Raw genomic sequence first — 21,935 nt, forward strand, 5'->3', positions numbered from 1 at the left:
TTAAGCATCATATTCACACAGGTGATATTCACACACCGATTAAACAAAGAGCCTATGGAGTGACACCTGAACAGAGAGCTGAAATACAGACTCAAGTTGACAACCTTTTAAAGGCAGGTGTCATCGAAGAAAGCTACAGCCCATGGGCCGCCCCAGTGGTTCTGGTGCGAAAGAAAAATGGTACGTGGCGTTTCTGTCTCGACTATAGGAAACTCAATGCAGTGACAATCAAAGACTCTCATCCTCTTCCAAGGGTTGATGATGCACTGGATGCGCTGTCAGGTTCTGCCTGGTTCTCCACAATGGACCTTCAACATGGCTATTGGCAGGTTGAACTGGAAGAGAAGGATCGTGAGAAAACTGCTTTCACAACCGGCAGTGGACTTTACCACTTCACTGTTATGCCCATGGGACTCACAAACGCTCCAGCCACATGTCAGCGGTTAATGGAGATGGTACTTCGTGGCCTTCCCTGGAAAACCTGCTTAGTGTATTTGGATGATGTCCTCATTTACAGCCGCTCTTTCGCAGAACATCTCCAGCATCTGGAAGAAATTTTCGGCAGATTCCGGGCAAGTGGCTTGAAGCTAAACCCCTCAAAATGCTGTTTTGCCAAAGATCAGGTACAATTTTTGGGCCACATTGTATCAAAACATGGCATCCAGCCTGACCCCAGAAATGTGAACAGTGTGCAAGCCTGGCCTATTCCACAAACAGCGACAGAAGTAAGATCATTCCTTGGACTTTGTTCATATTATCGCAAGTTTATTCAAAACTTTGCGCACCACAGTGTCCCCCTACATGCTCTCACTGAGAAGCATGCACCTTTTCAATGGACTTCTCAGTGCCAGGATGCATTCATGTATCTGAAACATGCCCTCTCAAACCCTCCAGTGGTTTCATTCCCTGACTTCACATTGCCATTTTCTCTGTATACTGATGCTTCTAGCACAGCTATTGGCAGTGTACTAGCTCAAAAACAGGGACAGCAAGAGAAAGTCATTGCCTATGCTAGCCATGCGCTTACAAAGGCAGAAAGAAAGTGGTCGACTTATGATCGAGAACTCTGGGCCATTGTTTGGGCAGTTAGACATTTTCGGCACTACCTCTATAAGCAGCCATTTGTTATTGTCACGGATCACAAGCCCCTCCTGGGTCTTCGGAAAATACCCATTGACAGTGATAGAACTGGTCGCCGTGCTCGCTGGGCTCTTGAACTTGATCCTTTTGAGTGGACTGTGATTCATAAAGATGGCCACCGCCACCTCAATGCGGACGCACTGTCACGTCGCCCTGTCACTGGTGAAACCGTAGAGCAGGACACAGTCTGCACTGCTTCTGCTACCTTGAAACCTGAAGAGAGGTGCGTGGGTCCTGCAGGCCCGCCCAACCATAGTCCCTGCAGTACTGACCAAAAACACATTCCATGCAATGACCTTCCTGATCCACGACTGCAGTGTGCAGCGCTATCTGTTTCATCCACATTTGTGCTTGAGCTGCCTGAAGATGATCTCAAAAGTGAACAACAAAAAGATCCTGTACTGTCAGAAGTCATTGGCTGGAAAGCTAAGGGTCAGAAACCACCCTACTGGCGTATGAAAAAATGCCCACCTCAGGAAAAAGTGCTATGGCACGAGTACTCTAGACTTACCTTTCACAATGGCTTACTCTGTCGTAAAGCTTTCAACCCGTCCCAAAAGTCAGTGTTGCATCAGTTGGTTGTTCCTGAATCTTTAAAAGACACTGTCCTACAGCTGCTGCATGGCAACCCAGTGTCCGGTCACCTATCAGCAGATAAGGTCCTGAAACGTGCTCAGCAGCTATATTACTGGCCATTCATGTCACGTGACATCAGAATATGGTGCACACAATTCACCCCATGTGATGCCAGACGGAATCCCACACCTCATCACAGAGCTCGAATGAAAACAATTGTTGCTGCGGAGCCATTTCAAAAGGTGGCAGCTGACATACTTGAACTCCCCATTACGAGTCGTGGCAACAGGTACGTGCTCGTTGTTCAAGACTATTTCTCGAAATATGTCAATCTCTATGCTATCGCAGACCAACGTGCCACAACAGTTGCAAAATGCCTGTTTGACAACTTCATCTGTCAGCACGGCGTCTCTGAAATGCTACACACAGACCAAGGACGTCAGTTTGAATCTGACCTGGTGAAACATCTGTGTCAGCTGCTAGGCATCCAGAAGACACGGACCAGCCCATATCACCCTCAATGCGATGGGATGGTCGAGAGGTTCAATCGAACACTTATTGACCAGTTAGCTAAGTTACTCCTTCAGCAGCCTGGCGAATGGGATGACTGCCTCAATCAAGTTGCTTTGGCTTACAACACCAGTCCTCACTCTACCACGGGATTTACGCCATTTTTTCTCACACATGGACATGAGGCACGGATGCCTGCTAATATGCTGTTGCCTACCAACATGTCAGCATCATCTACTTCTGTTTCTCCTGCTGACTACGTCACCCTGTTGACTCAGAGACTTCAGTCTGCCTTCAGCACTGCTGCATGGAACAGAGATTGTGCCCACAACCAGCAGAAACAATTGTACGATAGGGGCATCAAACACACTCCTTATGTTCCGGGTGACTTGGTGTGGTTAAATGACCCCACTACAGCAAAGCAGAAACTTGCTCCACATTGGAAGGGCCCCTTTGAGATATTGGAGTGCCTTGGAACAGATGGAGAAAACCCTGGTGTCACGTACAGGATTCGCTACCTCCTGGACCAATCAGACAAGACTCAAATCGTTCACTACAATCGTCTCAGGCCGTACAAAGCACCTGTTCCTAAAGGTGGAACCAACTCACCTGCTGGTGACATACCTGTACAGCCCCAGATTCCACAGTTGACTGCATTATCAGGTGCGTTGCCCTTCACAGCTTCAAAATCTGCAGCTGAAGGGAGCTGGAATGTTCAGTGCCGCAGCCCTGCAACCTCATCAGACCCTCAGGTTTGTCAGCCACCACCTCTAAACCAGTCAAGACCCCATTCCCACTCTCCTTTGTCCCCTTCTCCTCGGTCTGAGACTGTAACGACTTCCCCCTCTGGCCATGTGGTGATACACCAATCAGACATTGTCCCTTCAACTCCTCATCGTGTATCTGGTGTTTCACGGCGATGTGTGAGACGTCAAGTTGTGCCTCCCAGATACCTCAAGGACTATGTTTTGAACTGAACTTGTTTTTGGTTTTGCTGTTGTTTTATTGTTGTCCCCTTTGCTCGCAGCATGTTGGGGTTTTTTTTTCTTCCTTTTCTGTAGGGAAACGGGGACGTTTCTTATGTGAGGGGGGGAGGAAAATGTAAAGTGTAGAAGTAAATTTAAATCTACTTTGATATACAAAGAGGTGTTTACAAAGGTTATAAAAGTAGTTATGTATTTGGTGGTTACGTGTTTTGATATTTACATGTTTACATGTTTGAATGTTTAGACATGCATGTTCAAACCAGTAATAAGTATGTGTTATATCTACCTGGTTGTTTTCCCTGTTTTGATCTGAGTATAAGATTTCCTGGCTTCTGAGAGGCCAGTGAAGTACTCATGAGGGCGGCACACAGGAAGTGTGGGTTATTGTTGCAGTGTGCTAAAAAGTAAAGAGGCTGCTAAAAAGTTATCCGTCTCCATCTTGCTGTACCTAATTATTCAGAGAGATTCCCAACCATCTAGTGAACCCTCACGTTACAAAACTATAAATTATAGTTGAGGTTCATAGCGCTTTTACTTTTGCATGTGACAGTTTAAATTCAAAGGAATTACCAAAGGCGATACCAATAAACTAGATGGCCAGGCATTGTTTTTGTCAAAGTTACTGGAAACTGTTAAGATTCAATAATTGAGAAAGGGTACAAGAGGTGATCGAAAAATAACCACACTGGTCCGGCCGGGTGAAGTCAAACGAAGATTTTAATTCACATGTGGGAAGATCACTGAACACAGCAATTGATCTTCAACTTACTAAAGCACAAACAATTATTTTATAACATCAGGGTTTGTTTACTGACGCCCCTTCATGCGTCACAGATACATTTTATACATAGATCAGATCAACATCATCATGACTTTTCACCTAGAAAATCATCTTCTATTTTCATGGCTAGCCCTTCCTGTCTACCTTTCAGTTCTTGTCTTGTTCCTCTTTCTTGCCGAGACACCAAGAAACGGTTCCTCTTTTACCAAGACAATTTTGCAGTTACAGCCAAACATAACTAACCTCTTCCTCTAAATAAATCTAATTTAAAGTGTGTGTGTGTGTGTGTGTTGACCTCACATGCTCTTTGTGTCACCTCTTCACCTACTGTCTGTGTCTCGTCCTCAAATGCTCTTTCTCAATTCACCTGTTGCACTTCTGACCTTTTACCAGACCAGAAGCTCACTGAGACTATGTGTATGTCTTCTACTAAATAAATGTTTTAACCAAGAACCTCTACTAAAACCTTAATACAAGAATATGAACATATAAAAGATAATAAAATAAACTGATATAAGTGTTTTGTAAGCATGTATTGCAATTCCTTCTATGTTCTAGTTTTCCCTCAACATGTATCACCTGAACAGTCACGTCAGTGAGGCTTACGACCTTTAAAGAACCTGAACATCAACTCAAATAAGCGCAGATATGCAATATGTATAAAATAGTTATAACTGCACCTGAAATACAAAGTTAGCATCATCATAAACATCTTAAGGCCATCTTAAAGCTATCTGTTACATTGTTAAAGCAATGATCATACTGCAGATTATATTATGCTGGTAAAATACTTTTTGTTCATCCCCACAATTCCCCCTTTCGACCTCTGGCACACCAGAGGTCGATACATAGGTTGTTGTTCACTCCTCATTCCACTCGACTACTTCCAGATCCATCATCGGCATCATGGACATAGGGGCCACCGCCCCAGGGTCCACTGCCTTTACAATCACTTTCTCTACCAACCTTCGGGCACAAGGAATGAGACAACAACCACAGGTCACCAAAATACCCACCAATACAGATAGAGACAACATAATTGACAGAACAAGCCCCTTCCACTTTCCCTTTTTTTACTCTTTTTATTTAAACCACCCCTTTTCAAACTCTCAATTTATTACCACTCCTTTCTGTAGGCGCGGCGATCTCCTCCTAGGCTGCTCTTCTTTCTTCGGCCTTCCAGGTGGACTACTGGTCGGCCCGTGGCACAGGTGAAGAGGTTTATTCTGCCTCTGTTTCTTGACACCTGCGTTCTTTGAAGACGAATTTTCCTCCACCAAGCTCTCGTGTGCGGGTGCACACTGCGACCAATGGTACCAGGTGTCGCCTTTCCCTTTCAGCTGGACTGCTGTAGCCGTCCGGGCGGTCACCTCATACGGACCAGTCCAGCGGGGCTCCTTCCACTTTCGCTTAATGACCTTCAGCCACACTGCCTTTGCGTCCGGGACCTCTCCGTTCCCCGTGGGTCTCTCACAAGTGACCTGTTTTGTAAAGCTGGACACAAGAGCCTTCAACTCATTAAAATATTCTGCATGAGACCTGTTGCTTGTCCTGGGCTGCTCCACCGGGACCACTGTCCAGGGTGCTGGAAACTGTCTCCCAGTCAGCAGCTCATAAGGGGTGAAACCTGTGGATTGGTTAACAGAACATCTTATGGTCATCAAAGCAATGGGCAGGGCTGCGACCCAATTTAGCCCTGTCTGCGCACAAATTTTAGCCAACTTGTTTTTCAAATTTAGGTTCATCCTCTCTACCTTTCCTTGAGATTGAGGATGATAGACCGTCCCGAACTTATGTTGCACTCCCAACATCCTCTCTACCTCTTGCAAATCTTTATTCTTGAAGTGAGTACCATTGTCTGATCTAATTCTCTTGGGAAACCCATGCCTTGGAATGTAATGATTGATTAAGCACTTAATCACACTTTTCGCATCTTCACATTTGGTCGCCCATGCTTCGGGCCATCCAGTCAGAACATCCACACACACCAACAAATACCTCACCCCACCTGGGCCTGTATCAATCATGTCGGTATAATCAATCACGACCTCTTCTCCTGGCCTTTCTGGCATGAGAAACTTACCAGCTTCAGGTTTTACTGCTGGCTTTGGGTTGTGTGCCCCACAAATTAGGCACGTTCTGGCCTTTTCCAGTATCATCCTTCTCAAATCAGGATGCCACCATCGGCACAAATTTCTCTCCATCTGTTTCACTCCCACGTGACCAAGCCCGTGAGCCTCATTCACCTTTTGTTCCGCCATTTTGGCCGTTAAAGCGGGACGCCCATCTGGCCCCCTCCACAAACCGCCATCTTGCCAGGCTCCTTTGTTTTCCCACACCCCCTTTTCCTCTGGGGATGTCTCCTCCTGAGCCTTTCTAACTTCTTCCATGCTGTTAGTGCTAACCTCCTCTTCTGGGGTTACCTGCACCAGTTGTCTCTGTCCTTTGTGGCCCGCTGCTTCCTTTGCGGCTTCATCAGCTTTCTGATTTCCTCTTGCCACCATACTGTCTGCTTGTGAGTGGCCTTTGCATTTTATAATACTTACCTCGTCTGGGTCCTCCAGGGCCTTTTCCAGTTCCTCCATTTCCTTTTTGTGACAGATGGGTGCATTAGTGGCCGTTCTAAACCCAGCTCTCTTCCACTGAACCAGTTCCACATGAGCTGCTCCAAACGCATATGCTGAGTCAGTGTAGATGTTCACTCTCATGTTTTTAGCCAGCCTCAGGGCTCGAGTTAGGGCTATCACTTCAGCTCTCTGGGCCGACTGTTGTCCCTCAATTTTTCCTGCTTCTTTCACCTGAAACTCAGTTCCTACTCTACAGACTACTGCATAGCCCGCTTTCAATCCTTCTTAGTGAGTAGACTTTTAATTTTCACAGCCCAATTTGACACACTTTGGAAATAATTCAACAGGTAGTGTCTTACCTTTTTTAAATATGATGCGCCGGCGTGCGTCCACTCACTTTTGACCACTGGCCAAGTCTGCCCGTCTGACCACCTCGGACCACCGCTCACACCTCCACTTTTTTCCCTTACTCAACCACCGGACGATGCCCCCAAATGTTAAGATTCAATAATTGAGAAAGGGTACAAGAGGTGATCGAAAAATAACCACACTGGTCCGGCCGGGTGAAGTCAAACGAAGATTTTAATTCACATGTGGGAAGATCACTGAACACAGCAATTGATCTTCAACTTACTAAAGCACAAACAATTATTTTATAACATCAGGGTTTGTTTACTGACGCCCCTTCATGCGTCACAGATACATTTTATACATAGATCAGATCAACATCATCATGACTTTTCACCTAGAAAATCATCTTCTATTTTCATGGCTAGCCCTTCCTGTCTACCTTTCAGTTCTTGTCTTGTTCCTCTTTCTTGCCGAGACACCAAGAAACGGTTCCTCTTTTACCAAGACAATTTTGCAGTTACAGCCAAACATAACTAACCTCTTCCTCTAAATAAATCTAATTTAAAGTGTGTGTGTGTGTGTGTGTGTTGCCCTCACATGCTCTTTGTGTCACCTCTTCACCTACTGTCTGTGTCTCGTCCTCAAATGCTCTTTCTCAATTCACCTGTTGCACTTCTGACCTTTTACCAGACCAGAAGCTCACTGAGACTATGTGTATGTCTTCTACTAAATAAATGTTTTAACCAAGAACCTCTACTAAAACCTTAATACAAGAATATGAACATATAAAAGATAATAAAATAAACTGATATAAGTGTTTTGTAAGCATGTATTGCAATTCCTTCTATGTTCTAGTTTTCCCTCAACATGTATCACCTGAACAGTCACGTCAGTGAGGCTTACGACCTTTAAAGAACCTGAACATCAACTCAAATAAGCGCAGATATGCAATATGTATAAAATAGTTATAACTGCACCTGAAATACAAAGTTAGCATCATCATAAACATCTTAAGGCCATCTTAAAGCTATCTGTTACATTGTTAAAGCAATGATCATACTGCAGATTATATTATGCTGGTAAAATACTTTTTGTTCATCCCCACAAAACTCATTAGCGATTAATGAGTTTCCACTAATTTTTCCAGGACTGCTGAATGTCACCACCGACTGTCACCTAAACAATGGGTTAGATAAACAAAGAGATGTGCTGGCCAATCTTAGCACTTTCTCTTAGCCATAAGCAGTAGCTTATGCTAGCATTGTAAAATACCCTGAAGTTAACGTTAGATGGCGGCCCCTCCTTCAGCTTGGTTCTGCTCAAGCTTTCTTCCTTTCTAAAAGGGAGTTTTTCCTTCCCACTGTTGTGAAGCGCTTGCTCATAGGCACTGTGTGATTGTTGGAGTTTTCTCTCTTATTGTAGGGTCTTTACCTTACAAAATAAAACACCTTGAGGCAACCACAGTTTTGTCCCATCCTTAAAGATTCTGCAAATCGGCTGATTTTCTTCTCTGCTTCCCTGACATTCTTTGAAATTGTGTGTGTGTGTGTGGGGGGGGGGTTGTATTGGGGGGTTTTTTGTTTTAGAGGGTTTTTTTGCAATCTTATGGGTGCAAACATTCTGGATGACAGATGTGCATGGAGATCTAAGTAGTCTTTATAAAGCTCCTGTAATCCATGATGGGAAAGGCACCAGTTTCAGGGGGTGCACAGTGGGTTGGGATTAGCTTCCACAGGTTCCCATGGGAGAGCCGGGTCTCACAAGTTGATGCCCTCATCTCCAAACAGCAACTGTCATCAGCTGGGTTTTGTGGGAACCCTGAGACTCTTGCGGTGGTTTGACAGAAGCCCAGATTCCTTGGTTCAAAGAGAAAGCTCACCTTCAGATGAGACCCGAGCTTGAAAGAAGAGCTTAATCACCACAGTGGATACAGACGTACACTGTCTGAAAGTGAGAAGCCCTTTGGACAGCGGAGGACAGCAACATCATCGAGTCAGTCTGGGAATCCATCAGGTTCTGGAAGCTTCTGCTATGGCCAGGTTATCCATTGGTTGATAACAGGTGTGTAGTTATACTCACATGGATCTGCATGAAACCAAAGCCTGCCTCATTTTGAATTGGTCAAAAAACGTGGAAACAGAAATCTTGCAGAGATTCCCATAAATATACAAATATCTGTTGATAGAGATATGATATGACTCCTTTATCTTATTGACTCTTCAAGATAAAATATTAAGAATTACCTTTTGAGCTGCAGGAAAAAGTGAGTAACTCCACATCAGATTGATCTTCTCTGTTGACAGCTTAGTGGGAATCAACTGTACCAAGTATACTGATGAAAATCCCTCCCCATCACGAAGAGCTGGCTGATTAATACATTGTGTATGTTTTGCTCAACTTGTGTGAAAGGTGGAATTTAAAAACAGCAATTTGTGGTTTTAGTGGGAGTTGCACGCACCAGTTAAATAACAAAGAGACTACTTTGTACAGAAGAAATAGTCCACATAAAAGCTGTTGACAGTGCTGTTTTGTTATAATGAGATTTTGCAGTGTTTACATTTTTTTACAAGTACCACAAACTAAATCACATTTATCTCCATTCTGAAGAGTTAGAGAGAGCTCTGAGTCCCCCCCCCCCCCCCCCCAAAAAAAAACCAAACAACAAAAAAAAGCAAACCTAAGGATAAATTGAATATATGGTATCTGAAGCCACCAAATGACAAAGTTAATGCCCTCAACATAGTGCTGTATTTTGCTGCACACTTCACCAAAGAGTTGCTGGAGATCATAAACTACATAGAAAGCCTCTGTGACATTGGCATCTTGGTTTTATGGAGACAGAAGCTAACAAACTCTGTTAGGACAGGGCGGCGACTCCTGGCGACCGCAGGTCACTGGGGAAAAATAGTTATTATACCCTAACTTGCTGGTGCGACCCCTACATGTTAGCAAACACTCACCAAAAACTCGCTGAACAGTAGTGAAACTGTGTGCTGCAAAGTAGAAAGACAGTCTGTTTGTCTTCAAAGTAGATGTTTGAAACATCTTAGTTTTACTTTTACTCTAAAAGTGAACTTTATTTAATTCCAGTTTGCACCTGACTTTTTCAGGTTTCACCTCTGCTCGGCAAGTATTTGGTGACTATTTCCAAGTTGCCGTCTTCCATGCAAGCGACAGGCAACTGGGCCAAGTGACCAAGTGAACTTGGTGCAGCACCCTCTTTGGACTGTTTCTAGGCCTGTGAATGAGACCTTAGCAAGCTGAATCTTTAGACTGTATAGATGTAATATATTCATTTCAGTTCACTTTTATTTATATAGTGTCATATCACAACAACAGTTGCCTCAAGGTGCTGTATATTGTAAGGTAAAGACGCTACAATAATACAAACAAACTAGAGAAAACCCCAACAATCAGACATCCAACTATGAACAAGCACTTTGGCAACAGTAGGAAGGAAAATATCCTTTTTAACAGGAAGAAGCCTCCAACAGAACCAGCTAATCTCATGCATATTACAGTAACTGAATTAACAGATGGGATTATTTTAGGGAAAACAGAAATTCCAAAGGTAGCTTAAACTCCAAATTTCATTCTACTTCCAAACATGTTAGGCTTCCTTCTCATTCCACCGCAAAGCTTCCCTTTGGATTTGGCGTTGTGGTTACGACCAGAGTGATCATAAAGCAGTCAGCTCAGCCGTATGCTGCAATAAGTTACAGCTCTTTCGGCGTTACCTATGCAGATTGTCCTTTATCAGGGGGACATTCTGTAATTGAAATACCAGGAGATCCCAGAGGCCCTGATGTGCTGCAACACTGACAGGATAGAACATAAATACAAATTTGTGTAGACGTTGATATAAACCACATGGCGTTAAACTATGACAAAGTGGCACAGTGGCTAATTTACATATAAACATTGGAAAACATATTGAATCTGATCAGATTGCCGGATTCCCGTGCATGGGCGGCTGGTTCAAATTTCCCTCTGAGGAGCAGGAAGTGGCTTTGTGCATGGCCCACGCTACACTGACAAGTTGGAATGCCACTTCAATGTTATTCGCAGCTGCGCTGGGAACCCGGCAATGTCCCCTTTCACATCAGTGGCCCCTACCAAGCATGTAAGCGTGGACCCCGAGAGGGACACAAGAGCGGCACATACGGTAAAGATTTCAACTTCCACAAATCACATGCAATGTGCCGTTTGCGCTGAAGTCAGCTTCTCCGAGTCCAAGGGAGATCGAGTTAAGGAGGTTTAGCTGAACGGGATGTAATGCAGGAAAGAAAACGGGGACTGTGTCAGCTCTTTGTCTACTCAGATATACAATATACTGTAGTGATGAATTGCGGTTACTCTCTTGGTGCTGTTTTGTAGATTTACATGCAGACTGATAGTATTTCAGATTTAATCGAAGAGCTCTTTTCCTATTTTGAAAGTAGAAAAAAAAAACAAGACTGGGCTTCCTGCCAAGACTTTATTGTAAAGATTAAATTAATTTCATTGAGTTATGGTCAGTAATTTCCTGATATGGATTGCTTTCCATCTCATCTCTGTCCATCTCCCCCCTGGCTGTTGCAGAGAATCGATGGCTGTCTAGAGGGAGCGAGGGGCAAACCATTTCTTGTGGCAATTTTTTTTCCCCGCTCTTCTTTAGGTAAGGAGATGTGACAGCCAAACAAAACCTACACAAACAGACCTTGTGTTTTCACCCTATGTTTGTATGCAGTGCCACAGCCAGGCGTCCTGCCAAGCTCTTACCCCCCCCCCCCCCCCACCCCCCCTGCCAAAAAAAGACAAACCAAAGCAACCGCAGGCACCACTGCCTTCATCCACCCCTGTCCCCCCTCTTCTTTCTTCAGAGTGCTGGCAAACACAAAAGGAGGCAAAGAAGCAGAGCCTGGGTGCAAGTCCCCATGAATGTGCAGAGATTAAGCCGAGGCGGTGATGAAGTCGGCCGGAGAGAGGTGAAGGATGAGGAGGAGGATTTGAGGAGAGGAATAGGAGTGGTTGTTATTCCGCGGACAAGATTCAGTGCCCTTTGCCATTGAGCCAGCGCCAGCTGGGACGAGGAGTGGCATCCTATGCTTTCTTGCTTTCGGATTTTCTCTCCGCTGCTCATGTTTTCAATGAGAGCATTGTATGAGCCGGAGGAAGGATATGAGGTCCCATTTGGCTGTCATTGACATGTAAAAAGAGTGTGGCGGTGACAGCTGATGGGATCAGTGGCCTGTAATTATCTGAGACTAGACTCTCACCCCTCCATGTCAAACACACACACATGCAAAAATGTAGGAGTGTCCACATATGAAGATGTAAAGGCGAGATTAAAAATGATGAACAGGACCAAACGGCAGAGGCTTGTCTGCCCTTAGGTAATTTTATGAGTTATCTATCAGCCTACGTGTGAGGTTTCACCTTGACGCGAAGCTTGGGTGCTATAAATCTAAAGGCGTTAACCATGTGGTCTGGCCCGGGGTGGCCCAGATATGTTTAAGAAATAGAAATAAATGCCACAGGGCTCAGGGGAGAACGTTTGACGCAAAACTGAGATGTTTATCCACAGGAGACACAGGTGTGACAAACCAACTGTGAAGAACAGCCGTTACACCACATGAGTCACATCTGGAAAATAGTGTGATGTGGTGCGGAGTGCCTTAATGTGCTTTTTGTTTTGTTTTGGGATTTTTTTTTAAATCGATATCATCCAGAAAGTACAACATTAACGAACATTAGCCGCCTCCATCATCACTGCTTGCTGACTGATTTCCATTTTAGTGGTCTTGGTTTTGCATAGTTTAGAAATATAAAAAAAAAAAAAGAAAAAAAAAGAAAAAAAAGAAATATAGACTGTTTAAACCATTACCTGTGTATAATATTAAGGATTTTTGCTCTTCTTTAAATAAAGTAATAGCTGAATTCCTCAGCAACATACAAGGTTAAAAAATGAAGGAAAATGTAAAGTACCACAAAACTGCAATTCCTCATATGGCCACTGGAGGCTTGTCACAAAAGTGAGTCAGTCAGACCACGTGACTTTCGCGCGTTGCATTGTAGGTACGAGTGGCAGCAAAATGAAAACACTGCATGAAGCGCTAGCATTTCCAGCACCGATAACCATTAATTTAGCAGTTTTAATCCCTACCTGCATTTTATTTGCCCCCAAAACAGTTATGTACAAAACGAAGGAGAACATGGCAGGTCCGTACAAAGACAGACTTGACGAAAAGGCCAAAAAAAAAAAGGTATGAAGAAAAAATCAAAGGAGTGAAAGAGTTAGACCCATACGAGCATACAGACTGGGCTAAAGACGTTAGCGTGCTGCCCAGCTTTCATCACGCTCATATTTATAATTATATGTTCCTAAGTGTGAGTGCATACACTCAAGAAGTGTTTAGTAACTTCAGATCCCTGCAACAAGCCCAGTTTCAGTTTACCAACGGATGGGTACAGGACACTGACATGTTCCGAGTAGCCAGATATGTAGGTGGACACCAGGTTTTATTGTAAGTGAAGGGCAACCCCTTAAAAAAACGGACAGAGCAGTGGAGTAGCCAAGGCAATAGAACAATATAAAACTCTATTACTAAAATATAATTTATTTCACAAAAAAGATTAAAAACAGTTAAAAACACCCCTGGCCAGGGAGAACACACAGTAAAAACATAAAAACAACATTAAAAGTCCAGTGGTGTCAGCCACAGCATTAAAATCCACTAAAATCGGAGCGGGGCAAAGAATACCCGGCGGTGTCCCCGGCCGTCCTGTCTGTCTCTTCGCTCCGGAGTACTGGAAGAGAGAGGGGGCAGCAACAGTCACTATTCTTTCCAGTGAAAGGGATTTCTTGTACCACGGTGTGTTTTGGGAGTTTCCCCGCAATCCAAGCCCTCTGTTGCCTCTTCGTGACTTCGGAAACATGACTTGCACAATTTCTCTTCCACGAAGGAATCCGATAAAAACCGATCGCTTTACCCGTTGGCTTCCAGTGGCTGTCATGTGACCAGTTAATAATCCAACAGCTTCTTGCCAGTCTTGTGTCTTTAATTCCCCAACTTATTGGTGAATCGCTGTTAGCTGCTACTAGTATTCACTGTTGTACCAGAATTGTACTCAGTCGCACACAGTTTGCATTAAAGACGCCTGCATGATTGCAAACACTCACCAATAGTCACCAAACAGCCCTTTGAAATGTCTTGTTTGCAGCAGTCAAGGGCAACTTTTGCTCTAAAGGCAAATGTTCTCCCTCTTACTACAGTTTGCTGAGTAAATTGTGTTTGCAGACAAGTTGGTGTGTTCCATGCAAACTCCAGGAGACTAACAACCTGCTAGCAATCAAATCTATTGCAAGGAGGTTTACAGGAACACCTATTTTTCCTGAACGACTAGATTTTACCAAATGATCTCTGGATCTGTGTGACTCTTTTGTCAGTCGTCCATCTCTGGGCATGCTCAAGTCAAATCGCAGTTAAAACTTTGTGTTAGTTCCAAAGCCTTTTATAGCCGTCCTTTTTGAGGTTTTGGATGAAAACCTGAAAACTGTTTGAAAAGGGACGATGTTACTCTCATTTGGACAACCATTCGTAAAAAGAGAGCTTAAGATAGAAAAGCCATAGCTGGCATCTTCATGACCTCTCTTCAGCTGGCCTGTTTGCTCCATAAAACTGTGTAATCGTTTCCAAACATACCACATAAATGACTTGATTTATACCGCAAAACTTACCACCATGGGTTTGCTGCTTGACAACAAAGCAAAAAGAAAAAGAATTTAGGAAAATAGAAATATTTTTCTTTCCTTATGTCAAGATAAGAACACATCAGAACGAGTGGAGGAGGCAGATGTGGAAGACAGGATGTGATTTAGGAAGGAGGAGCAGATTCGGTCAGTGTTTCTTCACGAGATAAGCACGCACAGGTGTTTACATACGCACATACACGCACACACGGTGCACACGTATACTGCAGACTCCACCTGTCATCCACTCAGGTTCATGAGGAACCTGTAAAAAGCTCAGAATAACAGGGGAGATATTTACACTGTCAGCAAAAATAAAAGCTAACATTTACCTAATTATGCAAATTCAAGTCTACAAATGCTAATATTTCAAATTCAAATCTAGCAAAAGACATTTCTCTCTTCACTCCAGATTCAATAAATAAATCACAAGCTTCCAATTATCCAGTCAAAGATTTCTATTATGAAAAGCTTAATGAAGAAGATACGGTGGTTCTTGTATTATTAACCCTCTCCTTGATGCTGATCAGCGTAACACCATGCTGCTCTTTATCCCATTAGCTCCTGACATTTAGGTTTAATTGAATGCCTGTGATTGCAGGATGGCCGGGGATCTCACTCTTTCTTGTGTGCTCTGCCTTCAAAGCAGCTCAGAAATCTTTTTAGGTGTTTTTGTGTGTGCATGCGTGTGTGTGTGTGCGCGCGCATGAAGTCATTTATCTTCCAGCTCCCCACCGCCCCGGCGTATTGCAATGTCGTCAGCTCACTCCATCTTCTTCTGCCTCCGCCGAGTGAACAATGTTGCAATGCAGTGAGCTTACGGGGCAAGAATGCGACAAACAGAATGGAATTGCTGCAGAAATTATTGCATTTGAGACCGCAAGGAATGTAGCAGAGACGGGCTGAAAGGAGACCATTTGTTCACAGCGGTTAGGGATGAGAAGCGGTGGGCGGTCGTGCTGAAAAACATGGAACCCCGGCTTATTTCAAGCAAATGCACTTTGTGTTTTTGGTGCATCCTGCAAAAAATCAGTAAAACAAACCGAATTTAAGGAGATATAGCACGAGAGATGAGGTTAATACAAGTGGCAGGGCTGCTCTTTGAGCCTCGGATGGGTGGCAGCGAAGGAATGCAGACTCTCTGAGGAGTGCCCTGCAGAGAGGGCAATGAAAAGCAGAGTGCTGGTGGTGGCTCGCGGCCGGCACAGAGAAGTATACTTGGCAGTGAAGCCGAGAGTCATGTGCCTCCATTTAAATGAGAAGGAAAGAGAGGCAGGGAAGGGGAGGGAGAGAAATACAGGCTGAGCTAAGAGGCTGGGGAGTCCGCCAAGCCAAGACACTTGAGGAATGCAGAAGCAGGCCTCTCTTTGCAGTAATGCCATTACTGCTGTCTGAGTCAGGCAAACAGCTCTTCCAGTCCAGTCAGCAAGTCTCGCAGCCAGTGTAAACACATGACAGGTAACACCTGAAAGCCAAGCAGAGAGAGGTGAATCCTGGGAAAGAAGCTCCTCTTTAAGAGCTTCCCAGCAGTATAGTGTTTCTCTTTTATATTCTGAGGAACCATCCATGTGTTTGCACATTTCTGTATGTGTGTGTGTGTGTGTGTGCAAGGGCGCGCTCTGTGTGGTGTGACTCCTCCGGCCCTGGCAGTTAGTTAATAAACGCAGGCCTGTCAACAGCTGCTGCTGATGTAATGTGGAACTTCTCCTCACTCTCCTTATCCTCCCGCCCCACCACGCCTCCCCAGCTCCCTCCTGCACCAGCACCAGCACCACCACCCTCCCTCCCTTCTATTTACAAGTCTCACTGGGTGTTGCTGCAGACTTCCAGAGCTGGCAGCACAGATAGTGTTGTGTGTTTGTGTGTGACTTCCCTCCTCCCCCCCCTCTGTGCAACACTTCCAGGGGAATTTACAACAGCATGTTTTCAGCTGCCATCAAAGAAAGGTCCACATCATCAGGTTGTCTTCCTAGCCAAAACACTCCTGACAGTCTGGGAGCTGCAGACCTGTTGAGTGGAGAGGATCCGGCTGGCGCAGAGTAAGTTTGGATTCCTGCTTGTTTGTCTTCTGACATTATGGGAAACTGAGCAGTTTAAACCTTCATTGGGCTAGCTGACTAATATCAGCTAGTGCCAATTTGATGTTTAACTCAATTTGTATTGTTTTCTCCTGTAGTAGTAATAGTAGCTCTGCAACATGAAAGTTTTTTATTTTGCTGTTTTTCAGTTGTTTTTATTCATTTAAATGGAACTCTTACTTTAAAACTCCAAGATTAATCCATGAAGCTGACAGTTGAGCTTTTATTGGCTAATTATAGTATTTACAGTAATGTTTCCTCTGTCTTATATTATGCAAATTAATGCAAAGTCTGTGGAAAGGTAGTTAAAATAGTTTTAAAAAGGCCAGTTAACTTGTAATTAGTACCTGAAACCCCAAAAATGTAAATGCTTTGTGATTTAGCTGGTTGTAAGAAGCAATTTCAAGATTTCAGAACAAAATTTAGCCAGCTATTTACTAAGCTAATTAGCTTTGTAAGTAAGCCCAGTTGAATCTGTGATTGCTATCCACTACTTATTTGCCACCCAGCATGTAGCCGTATTAGTAATTGGCTAATTTCTTCTTCTTCTTTTTTTCAAAATGAAATAAAAATAAATACACTTTTGAGAACTGCTTTTTGCTATTGGGAAGTCAAAATTTCAGGTTAGCATCTTGCTACAAATGAGCTAGTCTATTAATTAGCCTATGCAATTAGCAACTAGGCTAGCTAATTTGTAGCTAGGATAATTAGCTGAGCGAGGAATGTCAAGCTAAAATAAAAATGCTGTTTAGATCAAAACATGTTTAGTAACATTTTAGCAATGCGCTAATTGGCAAATCATTTAGCTAAAGAAAGAGCTAGTAAAGTTGTTTTTTACAATATTTTTTGTGATGTTTAAAAATATGAAATTACTGATATGTAAAATTGCTAGATGTTGGTGTGCAAATAGATATAAAGGCTTGTATTACTGTGTTTGTTTGTTTTTTAAATAAAACAATATCAAAGAGGTGGTTTAATTTAATTCTGAAATATTAAAATTGCTTGATTACAACTAGCTCAAGCAGATTTACAAAGAGTCTACATTTATTACAACTGTCATTTTAAAAAGCATTTTTATAATATATATTTGTGGAATTTATGTAACGTAAAGCAGACTAATCATTACTGTAAACAGCTCAAATTAGCCTAAAAACAAAAAGTGATAAACTCATAAAAAGACATGAATGTGTTTGGTTTTCACATCCTTCTTTGAGAGAAAATGCACATTGGAAAACATCCGCATAGATAAACATGCACAAAAACGCTGTTGTTTCTCAAGCTGTCAGCAGAAGCCTGCTGATGAAATGCATGTGTTCAGTTTTTCAGCAAGCTGCCCATCGCATGATGCTCGCATACCAAGCTGAGAAGGGGGCACAGTTGTGTATTTTGATAACGCTTGGAAAATTCCTCTGCCCTCTCTTGGCATGCTGCATCACTACTGGGCCTTTGGAGAATATTTTTCTGGCTTTTTTTCTACCTGAAGCACTATCATGAGAGAGTTCAGTGGAGAGTCACGCTGCTGAAGCACGCTGCAAGTCCCCCAGCAGGATGTTCAGTTAACTTTTTTTTTTTTTCCAGGATGTGTATGTAAAATGTCCTACGCATCTGGTGGGATAATCGCAGGGAATTGCAGGGACTCCCCTCATGAACAGGATGACGACATTGTAGTCATTGTTTTTCTTTTTTCTCTCCGACAGACCTCCGACCCCTCCCTCCTTTTTTTTTTAAACCCCCACATTAAATTGCCTGCTAAATACCACTGACTAAAGAGGGCAGACAGGTTCGGGCACAGTCTTTGTTACTGTAAGTGACTGAGAAAGACATCTCACTTGGCACAATTTTACTTAGGAAGTAATGAAAGCAAAGTACACGAGCTTTGTCAGTCTTCTCAGCCAAGCTCATCTTTAGTGAACAAGTAGGCTAAGTCAAATATTAATACAATCTTCAAAGAAGCATCCCGACTGTGAAGGCTTCATGCAAATTCTGTAAAATGTATCATTAAATGGTATGAATAAATAACATCACAATGTGGAGGACTCCACATTGAGACAGAACTGGAGCAAAGCGAGTGAAAATATAAGCACAGCCCTGTTTAAAAATGCAGAACTAGGTGTCAAAAATCTGTCTGGTTATTGCACACCAAATGATTTACAAATGCCTCTGAGTTACAGCTTAAAAGCATAACGAGGAGCTCCGTTTGTTCCTTACTTATTAAATATACAGGATTGTTTTTCTCCCTTAGTCACGCTGTCCTTGCCTGTGAGCGTTTGGCAGAAACGTGGCAGACAACTGCCAACATTTGCTGGTTCCAGCTTCTGAATATCCAAAATCTGCTCTAGATTACATCTGATAGAACTGAACACTTGTAAGCTATGGACTGTTGATTTATGAAACAAGAAGCTATTTTAGCCCATGGGATCTCAAAAGGTGGATTTCTTTCATCTTGTGTGCAAAATCTTATCAACTTATTGTGGAAAGAAGTTTTCATTTGGTCTTTACCAGGCATTATCTTGCGCACAAAATATGTATTTGTCATATGAATGAGTCATCTTACCCAAGTAATAATTTTATGTAAACTGGGATCTTACTGAGCTAGTGAAGTAGTGGTAGTTCCTCTTCTCACTCGAGTAGTCTGCCATAAACTCCCATGTTCAAATGCTAAATTGTACATTATTAAAAATCAGCTTCACAGCCTTACTGCTTTACTTTATACTGTAAGGTAAAGAGCCAACAATAATACAAGGAAAAGCCCAAAATCAGATGACCGCCTATCAGTAAGCACTTGGTAACAGTGGGAAGGAAAACCTCCCTTTTAATAGCAAAAAATCTCAGGCAGGACCAGACTGAGGCTACATCCACACTAATGCGTTTTTGTTTGAAAACGCATCATTTTCTCTCTGTTTTGCCCTCCCGTCCACACTGAGATGGTGTTTTCCCCAAGGAAAAACGCAGCGTTTGGAAAACGCTCTCGAAAACGGATACATTTCAAAACAGAGCTGTCCCATCGCAGTGTGGACACTCGAAAATGCAGACTTTGGAAAACGGTGACGCATGTTGGTCATGATGCAGTCATGTGACCACTTAACCCAAGTGGTAACATGCTTTGTCTTGCCATTTCGCCGCCACGGTTCAAAGAGCCGGAATGTAAATAAATGGCAGAGGGAAATGACACAGGTCGAGTTGTCTTGCGTTTCACGCATGCGTGGAACGGCAACGTCAGCGTTTTCGGCCGTTTTTGTGTGGACGCGGAACTCTTTGAAAACAACTGAAAACATGTTTTTCAGATGACAATGCCGTTTTCAAATCTATCCGGGCTAGTGTGGACGTAGCCTGAGAGAGGGGCTGGTTGATCCAGCTGGATAACTGAGTAAGTGGAATGGCTTGAATGACAGATGTCCTGACCTGAGTCTGGTGGGGCTAGTCTGCTCTCTTTTTACTTTGGTAGAACAAAAAGATTGGAGGTTGGAGGTCAGGTTAGCGGAAAACAAATATGCCATACACACAAGTAACATTAATGAGTCCAAGGCTAAACACTACCTGGACTTTCATAATAGTAACTCTTCTACAGTACAAGCGATTGGAATTAACCACATTCCTCTTTCAATACGATGAAATAATTTACCAGGGCTCCATAACCAAAGGGAAGCTTTTTGGATTTATAAATTATAGGCCACTAAATATCCTGGCTTAAATGAGGACTTAGATGTTACTTCTTTTTTTTTTTTTTAATAAACTTTATTTGCCCTTGAAGATGCATTTAAATGATCTGCAGTGTATGGTGCTCTGAGGTGTTTTCTTGTCTGATTTGGACTGAATCTTGTGAATGTTTCTTGATATCTTTTTGGGCTCTTGCATTTAACCGGATTATTGAAGACTCATCCTATGGGTAAAGTTTTACTGGTGGAATTTTCCACTCTCACCCTAATTGGAAATTTGGCATGATCTAAAATATCGCCATGTTGGTGTCATTCGTACACCATCATAGTAATGTTGGTGCAGGATCAACATTGCAACTGACCTATGACAGCTGAGCATTAAGCTAGTATTAGCCTAATGCTATTAAAACTATCACTATCAAACCATTGATTGGTCAATTGCAATATTGATCATGGACCAACATTGTTGTGATCATACAGGAACAACATTAGCATGGGGATTTCAGATACACACTAGTGGAACACCGTTACAAAAGATTCAGTTTGTTCATTGTTGCTTGTTGGAGAAATGTGTTGGAGTTTTGGGTTGAATATGGCCATGCCATGAGAGTAAATGGATTTGGAGTTATGGGATATCCATACATCTAGTCACCGTGTATGTAGTGTTGGAGCTCCAAAATCTTACAGATATTGTGGCCACCTCAGAGGTTTGTACTTCAGTTTTGGTGAGTAAAATTCTACTGTTTTGTTAGTTGTAGATTGGTGACCAAGCTATAAATTATCTATATAAGGTAACTTCTGGCTCCAAAAACCAACGTGGGGGCGGCCAAAACGCTAACCTTGACGTATCAGAAAGTGGAGTCCAAAACCAGTGGGTGAGGTCATGGTGGCCATCTTTTGCGCAGTCTGTGGGTGGTAGCAGGCAAAGCTGACATTTCCAGATGTCCTTCTCCCCACCAACACTTTACTGTTCGTCCTGGGAGATCCCGAGGTGCTCCCATGCCAGATGAGATATACATTCTCTTCAGTGTGCTCTTGGTCTAGCCTGGGGTTTCTTCCCAATTTCACAGAAAAACCTCCAAAGGGAGGCTCCCAGGAGGCATCCTAACCAGATGCTCCAACCACATCAGCTGTCTCTAAGCCAGCCACCCTACGAAGGAAACTCATTTTGGCTGCTAATTATTATTATTACTATTACTGTTACCCAGATCACATGGTCATAGGTAAGGGGTGGAACATAGATGGATAGTCCGGTACAACACCCACAGTGCTGATACTGGACAAGTCTGCTTTTAAAACCATTAAAACCCCCCAAATTACAAATTAACATGACATTCATGCTCACGAGGAGTGTCTGTAAACTACTGACCACAACTGTACATGTCAGTCAAAAACATGATTAGTATTTATGTTGCCCATAAGCAAAGTGTATTTATTAGTGTATTTATTAATAAATATAATTATTGTCACAAACCCACAAACTATTTTGTCTTGTGTGAAGATAGTACACAACATTGTAGCTGTGTCCCAAAATGCTGGATGCATCCTCCGGAGGCCG

At 43.0% G+C, this 21,935-nt stretch overlaps 2 protein-coding genes across 7 annotated transcripts in view; one reads left to right on the forward strand and one right to left on the reverse strand.

Annotated features, from left to right (window-relative positions):
- Positions 1-3,911: 3,911 nt before the first annotated feature.
- LOC145424216 (uncharacterized) lies at positions 3,912-6,512 on the reverse strand. The gene is made up of 2 exons (XM_080297321.1): positions 5,814-6,512; positions 3,912-5,747 (listed from the first exon to the last, which is right to left on the reverse strand). The coding sequence occupies exons 1-2, from the start codon at positions 6,495-6,497 to the stop codon at positions 5,103-5,105; spliced, it is 1,329 nt and encodes a 442-aa protein (XP_080153447.1). The 5' UTR covers positions 6,498-6,512; the 3' UTR covers positions 3,912-5,102.
- A 9,878-nt stretch (positions 6,513-16,390) lies between these two features.
- Positions 16,391-21,935, forward strand: part of LOC113016073 (nck-associated protein 5) — a 187,367-nt gene continuing 181,822 nt past the window's right edge. For 2 of the 6 annotated variants that reach the window (XM_080297118.1, XM_080297116.1), the window contains exon 1: positions 16,392-16,682. In XM_080297118.1, the coding sequence (XP_080153244.1) occupies positions 16,564-16,682 (119 nt within the window). In that variant the 5' untranslated portion in view covers positions 16,392-16,563. Of the gene's footprint in view, positions 16,683-21,935 lie in introns of all 6 variants that reach the window. The other 4 variants (XM_026158586.2, XM_026158587.2, XR_013905111.1 and 1 more) reach the window with 3 other exon arrangements.

This window comes from Astatotilapia calliptera, chromosome 23 (genome assembly GCF_964374335.1).
Source record: "Astatotilapia calliptera chromosome 23, fAstCal68.1, whole genome shotgun sequence".
Lineage (NCBI taxonomy): Eukaryota > Metazoa > Chordata > Actinopteri > Cichliformes > Cichlidae > Astatotilapia > Astatotilapia calliptera.